We start from the raw sequence: 12,328 nt of genomic DNA on the forward strand, positions 1-12,328 counted from the left end.
AATTCTCTTGCCTCTTAAGTAAAAACTATATTTAAACTGATCATCTTTTGAAAAAAAAAAACTAATATTTTATAACAATATTATATATCAACGTTTCAAATTAGAGAAATGGATGTAACTTGCAGATTTCATAAGGATAAAAGTATGGTGACTATTATTTTCAAAAGAAAGATAGAGTTAACGAAAAAAAAAGCCAGAAAAATATAATACATACACTGAAATAAACGAAAAAAGCTAAAGTTACGAGAAAGAAATTAAAGATATTGAAATGAGTATAAATGGGAATTTCAGTAGCTTTAATTATGTTTTCCCTTCTGGGTAAAAACTAAGTCTTTTACAAAAAAAAAAGAACATAGTAAAAAAAGAAAACATTTTCAGGGAATAAATAAACAAACTGAAAAGAAAGCGTAGAATAATAATGATGGAATAAGACGGAAGAGTGAGAACTAGGAAGCTAACATATTCTTGGAGTGGGGAAAGGAATCTTAAAGCAGAAATATCACGGCCAGGCACACCGCTAAGACAGAAAGCTGAGGCCACGCGTAAAATACAATGGTGAAACAGGACATACAATATCTTACAATATATATATATATGTATCTATCTATGTATAAATATATATATATATATACACACACACACACACAGATGTAAATGTACAAAACAGAGATAGTAAATTGTTAACACTAACCTAAATAAATCATGAAAGCCATTATTAAAATAAATAGTATTTACAACGTTGAGGAGAAAAAGGCAAGTCAAAACAAAGGTATATGTATATATATATATATATGTATATATATATATATAATGTATATATATATATGTGTATGTATGTGAGAATTTTGTCTCACCTGACGCAGGCAAGCTGTAATGGCGTACGCATGCGTAGCCAGTGTGTGATTACCCAAATACGTTCCTTCCGAAGAAACAGTCCCGTATTAATTCTCAGAGGGAATTGTTAATAGACACTTTCTTGACTTTACAATGTACTTTTCGGTGCTCTCCCAGAGGGTCCGAGTTCACTTCACAACCAATTTCAACACTGCCTTTTAACCTTTACATGATTAACTAAATGAATAACTATATTATGTAAATTCAGTCTTGTTAAATATCATTTATTATCATTGTGATATCATCGGAAACATTTCCAGGTTCTCACGCGCAAGTTAAATGATTGGTTAAAAAAAAAAAGAAACACATTCGATACAAACACATACGTCCTCCCCCACCTCTGTTTCTTTCTTTCTCGCAAACATACACACACACACTCTCTCTCTCTTTCTCGCCTTCAACCTCACTTTCTTTTCCACACGCGCGCTTACACACATTCTAAACGCAAGTATTACGCACGAAGAAACATTTCATTTACACACTCTGTAATATGTATTTTCTGATTTCACACCATCGCAGTTTAGATTTTGCATCAAAGTTCGACTAATGTGAACAGTCCTACTACTTACAAATGCGCACATACACATATGGAAGTTTCTACAAAAAAAATATTTTCACACACTTTGCACGCAAACTGCCTCCCGACATAATTTTCCTGCAGCAAGGATCCTAGCTACGAACTAGTTTATTAATTTATTAATATAGTCCTCTTTCCACCACCTTTTTATGGGGGTTGTGCACTTTTTTTTAAATTTGGATATTTTCTTTTTAACGTTTTTAACACTATTTTGATATCCGTTCTCTTGATGTTGCTTAGCTAGGTGGGCCCTCAACGAAGATTTTCAGCCGTGATAATCCGACCTTTTTTCTTTTTTTTATTCAGACACACACAAAGATTGCAGGATGTGATTTGGGGAAATTTTTTTCTTGTATTTCTAGTTAAGTCGAACAATCGCAAAGGGAGGGGCTCCTTCGTTTAACTGATTTCACTTTAGTCAAATAGTGTTATACATTTTAGAGGGCGAGGGATAATAAAGCGGTAGTAGTAGTAGTTGTACTAGTAGCAGCAGCGGCAGCAAGGTAAGATCTAGAACCCGAGGAAGCCGGTGGTGGTTTGCGTCGGCAATGTTAATCCAGAAAAGTTCATAAAGAATAATAAATTACAATGAATTGATTTGCCGTGAGGAAGGAAAAATCCGACTTTTTGGATACTTGTTTGCAGGAGAGGGAGAGTGAATATAGAAATCTTACTACCACGGTCACAAAAGAGCGTATGAGAAATAGAATGGGCGTAGTGTAGGAACTGGACGAAATAAAACGCGGGGAGTTGTCAAAATTTGTCGCTAGAACCAGGTCAATTGAAATAGCAGGGAGGTGATGAGAATCACGCCAGGCAAGTTAAGAGATCAAATGATAAAGTAAAGTAAAGGGGCGATGGACATACACACAGTAATACATGCGTACATAGATTAGTTATGAAAATAATAATTCATTTTTTTATTGACCACAAGGGTTAATATAAATCAAAACATTAAAGGACAATACAAGACGATATACAAAGGGGTTTGCAAAAAAAAACAACAACGTTCATTTAAATATTTAACAATAAAACAATGTAGCAAGTAGAAAAAAAAACTCCCAATAGGTGCTTTAAATGTTACTTGTGGAAAACCCCATATAGTTGGATAGGTTGTATTCCATCTAATGTGACTCCCCTCAGAAGGCTGTTATATCATTTGTCAGGAACATTGTATAAAGAAATACATGGAACAAGGTGGTAACTTTAAATGTCTTTAATGCCGACCACACGTATATATACACAAGCTGAATGATAAATGGAAGTGGTTGGTGGACGTTTATTCATACATTTACACACGTCTGCATTGGTTATATGTTTGCTGTTAACCCTGTGCAGTGCTGTGTAGATGTTGATGACGTTGGTGAGAGACATGATGGTGGCAACGAAGATGGAGGTCACTGTAATGTGATCAGTGGTTAGACCTTAGAAGGTCTGAAACCAACAGACCCCAAGACTAGAAGGAGGTGAGCTTTCATAGCCAACGGTAGGCTCAAATGGAGTTTAGAAGAGACTGTCTCACATGATTTATCTGGAGGCTACAATTAGTTGGGTTGCATATTGGCGCAGGATAGAGTAAGAGACAAATTGTGCCAATACCAACCAATCAGAGTGGTAGACACAATGGGGTCCAAAACAGCGTCCAAAGGTTAGCTGTTACCTGCCACAGTTATATGTATGCATATATAATAAAAATAGGATGTTCACTAGAGTTTGCTACAGGCAGCCCCCTCCACCCGACAAATCATTTTGTGGGAGACAAAATAGATGATAAAATTAAGATTTCTGTAGCAGCAGAGAAAGGTGTCCAATCAAATAAAACAAAGCATATATGTACAATGATACAGAAAGAGAGAAAATGTGAATGCGGTGTCTATAACAACATAAGTCTATTCTCTGGAATAGTCACTGGCAAGGCAAAGTTAAGGAATGTAAATAGTCTGAGACACAGAACGTCTGACATGCAAATGTAATAACAACTGACCAGGAAACTGGAAATTGCAGGATGCAAAAGTCAAACTGCTTGAGATGCAATGTTGACTACTGAGACATGAACAGTGCCAAGACTTTTCCTGTAAGGTCAGTGAATCACTTGTAGTGGAAAAAAGTGTTGTTAGTCTGCAAGAGCGATAGGTCACTTGCAGAAGCTAGTGTTGTAAACCTGCAAGAATGGTGGGTCACTTGCAGAGGCTGGAGGTGCTAGCATGCAACAGCAATGAGAAAGCAACTAAAATCCTAGAATGTGGTGCTTGTGCGTATGAACATTAAAACAAGTTAATATATAATATACACAATATTCAAAAATATGTACATACATAGGTAAGGTTCTGAAGAAAGGAAGTGATATGCAAAGAAAAGTGAAAAAAAAAAACCGCAGACAACTGAAATGCAATACAATGCACAGGCAAGGAAAAGTTCCAGTCTTTAAAGCAGAGTTCAATTAAGTCCAAAGTGGCTAATGTGTCTAAGAGTGTCATTCACATGGCTGAGGGAGATAAATGACAGCAACAATTGCAGTGTCCAATGCAGTGTCATCCAGAGCAGAAGAAATACAAGCTCGTGAGAAAGACGAAAAAGTGCATTGAGTCAAAGGAAAAGGGACTCATTTTGAAGATAATAGGAATGGAATGCCACAAAGAACAAACTGGTTGAAAGAAACGCTGTTAGAAATAGCAACCAAACACCCTAGTTGAAAGAAGACATGACGAGCAGCAAACAAGGAAAAATTTTTTTTTTAGTAGCAGTGGATAAGAGAAATCCTTGCTAACAGATAAAGAACAAAACATGGCCAACATGTGAATAATCCAGGTGGTTAAGAGAAAGAACCCCATACCTGGTACATAGGAAAAGTTTGTCCATGTGATTCTGGAGAAAATTCCAAATATTTTTTTTTTTTTTTTTACAAGCGAGAAGAATATTCCCCTAGGAAGCTGTGTCTTCAAAGGACCAAGTTATAAATTCGGTTACAACCTGAGGAAAATGATTTGCAGTTTCCTGCTTGAAACCAACACCAAAATTTTCTGATGAAGAAGACAATATGGCGGTGAGAGGCATCAGTGGTATGTTCCTTTATGATGGAATGGCAGTCTGGTTGCATAGACGAGGTCGCGAAGGAGAAAGAGGAATATGTGTTCACTGGTCAGAATTTGTCCGGGGTTCACTATTTTAGAAGGAATTGTGCTGTGTTATGTCACCATTGGGGTGCGTTTTACATGTCGGGTCACCATTATAGAAGGACAAGCATCCATGCTGCATTGGGGTCACCATTATAGTTGGATAGGTTGTATTCCATCTAATGTGACTTTACTCAGAAGGCTGCTATATCATTTGACAGAAACATGGTATAAAGAAATACATGGAACAAGGTGGTAACTTTAAATGTCTTTAATGCCGACCACACGTATATATACACAAGCTGAATGATAAATGGAAGTGGTTGGTGGACGTTTATTCATACATCTACACACGTCTGCATTGGTTATATGTTTGCTGTTAACCTTGGTGAGATTCTGTTACTTGATCATTTCAGCACAACCTTCATTGCAAATTCCACTTTCTGCTATCTTGCTCCACATCTGCATCTATTTTTCCTGCGCCTCCACTCTTATTTTTCAAAAAGAATAAAAGCCTTTGTGATCTTCTGGTCATTAGTTCTTCCACTTCTCCCTCCCTAACACAAACAATCCAGCAATTCCACATGTTTTCAATCTCAATACTTGAATTATTTGTTTATTTCCAGTAGACCCTTAATTAGCTTTAGCTGCATCTCCTCAAACCTAATATATATAACATAGCTTGAAAGTTCTGTGGTACATTATACTTAGATAAAATAGATCATCATTTTGTGCAAAAAGTTTTGTGAGTACATTGTAGATGTTCATAATGCCTAGGGCAGGGGTGGGCAACCCCTGGTATGCATGCCAAACATGGCACACCAATTACTTTTTTCTGGCATATGAAACCCTCTCTCTAGTAACCCTCCATTTAACGACTTTCTCTCAATAGTATATAGCGACTTTTTATTGCTCAGATACATTTTACATTACAAATTAGGCCTACCTTTATTTAATGATCTCCTCCCAGACCCGACCAGTGTTTTAGTTTCAGCCTCAAACATTGTTGTACATTTTCAGTCCTTTATACACAGATTCTACCTGATTCTGCAAGAATACAGCATAATGATGATGTCACTACTGTAGCACACACATAGAGAGAAATTTTGTCTTGTCAATGAATACCAGTTGTGGAGGCTGAAACTAAGACACTGGTCGGGTCTGGGAGATCATTAAATAAAGGTAGGCCTAATTTGTAATGTAAAATGTATCTGAGCAATAAAAAGTCACTATATACTATTGAGAGAAAGTCGTTAAATGGAGGGTTACTAGAGAGAGGGTTTCAGAACGATTTGTTGAATACTTAAATGAAATAAAGCTCTTTAAGAATGACCAATATGATTCTTATCAAGAATTGTCTGACATCATGTGGGTTTGTAAACTGGTGTTTTTTGTAGATTTTTGTGAACATTTGAATGACTTGAATGTTAAATTACAGGGCTCTGGTAAGACACTTGATGTTATGTTTGGTTACATAAAGGCTTTCGTAATGAAATATGAGATGTGGACAATGAGAGATTTGGATTCTTCCCAAACCTAAAGAGGAACATCAATGATCTCTCAAAAGATGACAGAACAGAGTGTCTATGTCTTCAAAACTGTTTGTAAACATTATCGAGTCAACTGTTGAGCAGTTTTTTTACAAGGTTTACTAAATTCAGGGAACTGGAAGAGTCAGTAAAATTCATGAAGTTTTTAGACATTATCAGACTGGAAGAACTAAACTTACAAACGTTTTCATGGATAGACATGGTTAATTTTAAAATGCAATTGATTGAATTTCAAAGTAGCTCAATTTGGAAGCAAACATTTATTGACCTCAGAGCTGACTTAGAAAATATTGAAAAAAGAAAAACACAATCAGAGACAGGGGTACCAGAAAGGAGTGCAGAAAATGAATTGTTAAGGACTAGGAATGCCATTCCAGAAAATTTTTCCAGTAGAAAAAACTTTGCAACAGTACTAATATCCATGTTTTCATCAACATATGCCTGTGAATCTTTGTTCTCAGTAATAAACTTTGTTAAGTCTTCTAATAGGAGTAACCTGATGGATGAAACTAGTAGTGCATGCATATCTCTGAAAGTTATGAAATATAAACCCAATATAAAATCTCTGTCATCAGTGATGCAGCAGCAGAAGTCTCACTGATAAAACTGTATATTCATGTATATCAAAAGGACTCTGTAAGTTTTCTGTCAAACTGATATTTCATCTGACTGATGTTTTCTTTTGAAAGTGGCAAAGGTTGCAAGTTTTCTGCTGGACTGATATTTCATCTGATGTTTTCTTTTTAAAGTGGCAAAGGTTCATTGTTGTTTAGATGTAATTTTGAAGGTGAATGAATACTTTCCCATCATTATATACTGTGTGTGACTATTCTATAGTGATTTTTTATCATTTATTAAAAAAGTTCTTAACATACACTTTCCTAAGAGATATCAAGTAGCCTAATATCTCAAAGTAATTTGGTTGGCATGTGGAAGAAGTTTTGGTATGCACTCTCAAAAAGGTTGCCCACCCCTGACCTGGGGGATCTTTAATCTGTAGCCTAAGACTTTAATTACACTAGCCACCTCATAGTTTGAGTTGTTTTCCACCACTTTGGTTCTAATGAGATCCACAAAGGAATAATACCTTGCCTTCAACATTGGTACTTCCACTTGATCAGGACTTATCTGGAGCTAAACGACAACTAAACAGCTATAGCCACCAATACACAATAGTCACAATGAGTCAATGAGGGTGCTACTTCGTAGTTTCTCAGCATGCTAGTGATAGCAGCCAAATAATCAAATCACATATAGTATCTTAAAATGGAAGGACGTATTGGACGATATATTCTTTGATGTACTATAGATGAGAAATGTCTATAGAGCTGCCATGACATTGCCTGCAACACAAAGATAAAAGTGTACAGTACTGCAGTGCTCCCTTGCCTCCCCTATACCATGCATCAAGGCCCTGAAACAAATCCAATTTTGTTATCTGAGCACCATCTAACATATCAGATGGCAGGATCACATTCCTGATGTAGCGGTCCTGCACCACACTGGTATGGTTAGCATGGGGGCCCTCATTACTTCATTGCAGCTGCACAGGGAGTGATATGTTTGCAGGACATGTTTATGATGGACAGCTGAAGATGTATGAATAAAAATGTTTTATGGCTGACACAACTTTGATCATAGTCTTGCCTTATCAGAACTGACCTTAGACTAGGCACAAGACCAACAGTTTTGAGGATGCTAGTTGATACCATTGACATCAGTATTTGACTGGTAATTTATTTTATTAGCTCCAGAGAGATGACAGGTAGAGTTGACCTCAGCAGTGCTGAAAGAAATACCATTTTGTTTGATGATGTAATGAATCTGTTAATCCACCACCCTTGGGATATAAAATAATACTACTGAAGTTACAACTCCAAATATATTTTGGCAAAGTATGGCATGGCAATTTTAGGACTGGTTTCTTCAGTTTCATAGGTCATTCTTTCAAGTGGAAGTATACCTGACCCATGTTTCTTAAAGATGGAGCAGAACTACTAATTTCTAATAACAAGATGTTATTGTAGGATCAAGATTGAAGATCAGACACATATAAAAATTTCAGTAATATATATATTAAAAAAAAAAAATTCAGATTCACAATCTTACTTTGGTTGTAAAATTGTTGATGTTGTCAGGGGTGTATAAGTGCAGCCAAAACAACGGATTCTACATGTGGTTGCTCATGCTACAAATAGTAGCAATATCTCCTTCAAATCACACCATACTACCTTAAAAATAAGCAAGTACACATTATCTAATATACAGCTGGAATAGTCCTGGATGGAATGTCATTGATCATAGGTTTGCTTAAATGGGGTCAACCTTGGGCTATATGGTTACAAACTATATGGTTACATGCCTTTCTGGAAACAGTAGCTAAATCTTTCTAAAACCTACCTAATAAACAAGGAAGGATGCATTAGATTATGTTGTCTAAGACACCCTTCTCAGTTTAACATCATACCTGACTTTTGGGTGCCTTTAGCAGTGACCATTCTGTAGTAAGCTTTTGAACCCAGTCACCATTCTAAAGACCACTTACTCCATTTCTCCAACAAGTCTCAAAGAATGTGAAAAAGTTGAGGCTACTGCTTTTCTTCCTCTAATTAAGCTATACAAAAACTTTATTTTAAGAGAAAAAGACAGAATGACTACAGATGTAACTGTTTTGGTCATAGGTTTTCTCAATCAAGGTGACTCTGAAAGTAAATAACAACTATTTATTAGTTACATTAAATTATGTATCAGCTCTAAACTTTCCTCTAACAAATGGGCCATGAAATTCATGAAACCTTTTGTGCATTTGTTGTCCCATGGCATACCATAAATATTTTGAGGTTTAACCTCAATACTGTCATTTTGTTACAAGATGAAATGTGTTTTATTGATATGAATGATTAAGTTGGTATGGTAAGGAGACAAGAGAACATATTCATATGTTTAGAAGGATCAACTATTGGCAAGACACTTCAGATAATGGAATTCTAGATATACTATATCCAAAAATAAAGGCACAGGATGGCTTCAGTTGGGATGTCATTGATTATAGGTTTCTTGAATAATGATTCATCAACAATTCATGTTCCCTTTCTCCAGTATCATCATCATTATCATCACCTAACTTACTGACAATACTATCACAACAATGTTTCATTCACCAATGTTATTTACACTTTTAATTCTTTCTCCTCTCAGGAATAAATAAATTTCATTTATCATTTAAAAAAAAATTCCATCTATTTTCTTTAGTCCATTTCAGTCTATTCCATCACTTCCCAAGAAGTTTTTTTTTCTTACTTTTTTTCTTTTTCTCTTCCTTTGTCTTTCTTTTGAACTGTTTTTTCTTTTTCTACAAAATCAAGACACTTATTGGTTTCAAATTTTGGCACAAGGCCAGCAATTCCGAGGGAGGAGTAAATCAATCACCAGTGCACAACTGGTACTTATTTTATTGACCCTGCAAAGATGGAAGGCAATGTAGACCTCAGAGGAATTTGAACTCAGAATGTAAAGATGGATGAAATGCCACCAAGTATTTTAACTGGCATGCTACCGGTTCTACCAGTTCTCCACCTAAATCAAAATATTTATTAAGATTGAATTGGTAGAGCATTATACTTTAGTAGTTAGCTATGTCAATTTACCTTTTAACCTTTCTGGGGTTGATAAAATAAAGTACTAGTACTGGGATTAATTTCATCAACTGTACATCTTCTTACTAGAAAAAAAATGGTGATCTTGTACTCATGTTTGAGTGCTCTGGATCTGGTTTGGAGCAAATTAAAACTTTTCAGAAACCTGTTGGATGAATTATACCTCTTCTTCAATGGCAGATATAATTCATTGTCCAGTTTAACACTATCGCTGGATCCTTAGCTATTGTTTGTGAAGTCTACTCTGATGCAAGTATTTGAAGATAACCCATGAATTTGTTCCTTGTCACTGCCAGTACCAGAGCCCTTGCCATATGGTCATAGGAGCGTCCTTTCCTTTACTGTTTATGCCATTAAAAAATGTAATAACATTGGTTTCTTACGATTGTACAAGGTCACAAATTTGAAGGAAGGGCATACATAAAATAATTGATTTTACTGGTGCTTTTCCAATGAACCTTGGATTGATGAAAAATAAATTTAACTTTGGTGAGATTTGAAATAAGAGGTTATGCAAGCATAATTAAATACTATAAGGCTGTTGCTTGATCGATTTTGCTATCCAATACCTTTCAAGAGATAATATGAAAATTATGTGATAATTTATGATACTATGTGATAAATTAAGTTGATGCATATCTATACCTGAGAGCAGAGCTATCCAGTTTCATAGAGTATTAGTCAAACAGCTAAGCTATCAGCAGTTTGTATCATGTCACCAGCACTTCATTATACCCAAAACAAATACACTTATCTCACAAATGGCCCACTTTATCAAGTCATAAGTAGATATCACAAAATAGGAACAATTTGCTATTGCAAACAACAATAGGAAATGTAAATTAGTGAGTGCTTTCATAAGCACATAAGAGTCACTCAATCTGTGAGAATCAGAAACCAAATTTCCTTAAATAACATCATAACATATTTAAATAAAAGGAATGGTGCAATAGGTAATGTAGCCATGGATATACAAAAAAAGATGGGTGATCACAATTGGAATACATTTGATTATTCAATAAGAGCTGACTGGTTAAACAATGACAACAATACATACATAACATACATAACATACATACATATATATCTATCTCTCTATTCATCAGTCTGTCTGTATATCTATGTGCATGTGTAAGTGTGTTTGAGTATGCATACATACCCTTCTGTCCGGCATTCGCCATGATAGATCGCTAGCCACTACACTTTCTTTATTTTCTCTCCTTGTCTCTTTCTGTGTTCCTTTCTGTGGAAGAATGTAGACTCAAAACATTAAAGACTTTTTCACTTTGTGAGCGTTATACTAATACATCTGTTTGTTTTTTTTTCTACACCACCTGTCTTCATCATTTATTTTTTTGTGAATCCTCCATATATATATATATATAAACACTACGGCTTTCCTTCTGAGGCCATCTAGCTATGTGGTGTATAAACTTAGTTTGCGCAAGGCCTGTGTTCAACATCAATTTTGCATACCCATCCTCCCCCACCACGTCGATTTTAATTCATGCATTAACATTTTCACCTGGTGATTCAGACACTTCTTGTGCTGTGTGTGTGAATACATATTTTGATTATACCCTTATACCCCTTATACCCTCATACATGCACCCTGATGAGTGTTATATACAGTTAAAGGTACCTCATATAAAAATACTTAGATATAATGCTTAAATTGCCTTATGTAATCATCCTCTTCTCATACCCACTTGTTGGCTCTTGATCTACATGATGGATGTGGTGGGGCAACACTGTAATTCATTGCAATTCACTGAATAAACTATGTATCAAGGCTCAATGCTAGCTGGCAAGCATTTTCGCAGATCTTTGTTTCAGATGATGACAAAATTTCCACCACTCCCAAGTACTCAATCTCAGGACTGCTACCATCAATGTTGACACAATGAAAGTAAGGAGTGGGGAGATTATTGAAATGTTGGAGTGATGCCATGTTAATGTGTGTGGTGTGCAAGAAGTAAGGTCAAGGGGAGCCTCAGCTAGATTCCTCACAGGTAAGAGACAGAGATTTAAATTCTTCTGGGTTGGCAGGAAGGATGGAGTAGGTGGTGTAGGCATACTGTTAGCAGAAAAGTGGGTTGATAAGGTCATTGAGGTAGTCTAAATATGTGACAGGGTAAATAAGATGAGACTTGTCATAGGTAAATTAACAGTTACATTTGTCCCTGGCTAGGCTCTTTGCTCTGGGCTGACTGATGTGATCCTTTTGCAGATCACCTCAACGACAAATGACAGAGACTTTGCTATTGTGGTTGGTGACTTCAATGGACATGTTGGACAGCACCCTCATGGATTCCAGGGAGTGCATGGGGCTATGGCTTTGGACCTAGAAATGAGGAGGGAACAAGACTGTTGGAGTTCTGTGATGCAAACGATCTCATGATATGCAACACTAACTTCAAAAAACCAGCCAGCCAGCCACCTAATCATTTATCAGTCTGTTGAGCACATAAGACAGATAGACTACCTCCTCACCAGACAACGAGATAGATGGATGCTTAAAAATGCAAAGTCTTTCTC

General features: G+C 36.0%; 2 protein-coding genes across 6 annotated transcripts in view; one reads left to right on the forward strand and one right to left on the reverse strand.

The window, feature by feature from the left end:
• LOC115221395 (zinc finger protein 2 homolog) overlaps positions 1-1,060 on the reverse strand; it is a 30,548-nt gene extending 29,488 nt beyond the window's left edge. For 3 of the 5 annotated variants that reach the window (XR_005002848.1, XR_005002849.1, XM_029791572.2), the window contains exon 1: positions 692-845. The gene's annotated coding sequence lies outside the window, so the exon portion shown is untranslated. The other 2 variants (XM_029791573.2, XM_036510829.1) reach the window with 2 other exon arrangements.
• Positions 1,061-6,270: 5,210 nt separating this feature from the next.
• LOC115221224 lies at positions 6,271-6,735 on the forward strand. The gene has a single exon (XM_029791381.1). The coding sequence runs from the start codon at positions 6,271-6,273 to the stop codon at positions 6,733-6,735; it is 465 nt and encodes a 154-aa protein (XP_029647241.1).
• The last annotated feature ends 5,593 nt before the right edge of the window (positions 6,736-12,328 follow it).

This window comes from Octopus sinensis, linkage group LG18 (genome assembly GCF_006345805.1).
Source record: "Octopus sinensis linkage group LG18, ASM634580v1, whole genome shotgun sequence".
Lineage (NCBI taxonomy): Eukaryota > Metazoa > Mollusca > Cephalopoda > Octopoda > Octopodidae > Octopus > Octopus sinensis.

Excerpts from the sequence above, each read along its gene's own strand:
- LOC115221224 (XM_029791381.1), top strand. The coding sequence starts at position 6,271 with ATGAAGTTTTTAGACATTATCAGACTGGAAGAACTAAACTTACAAACG.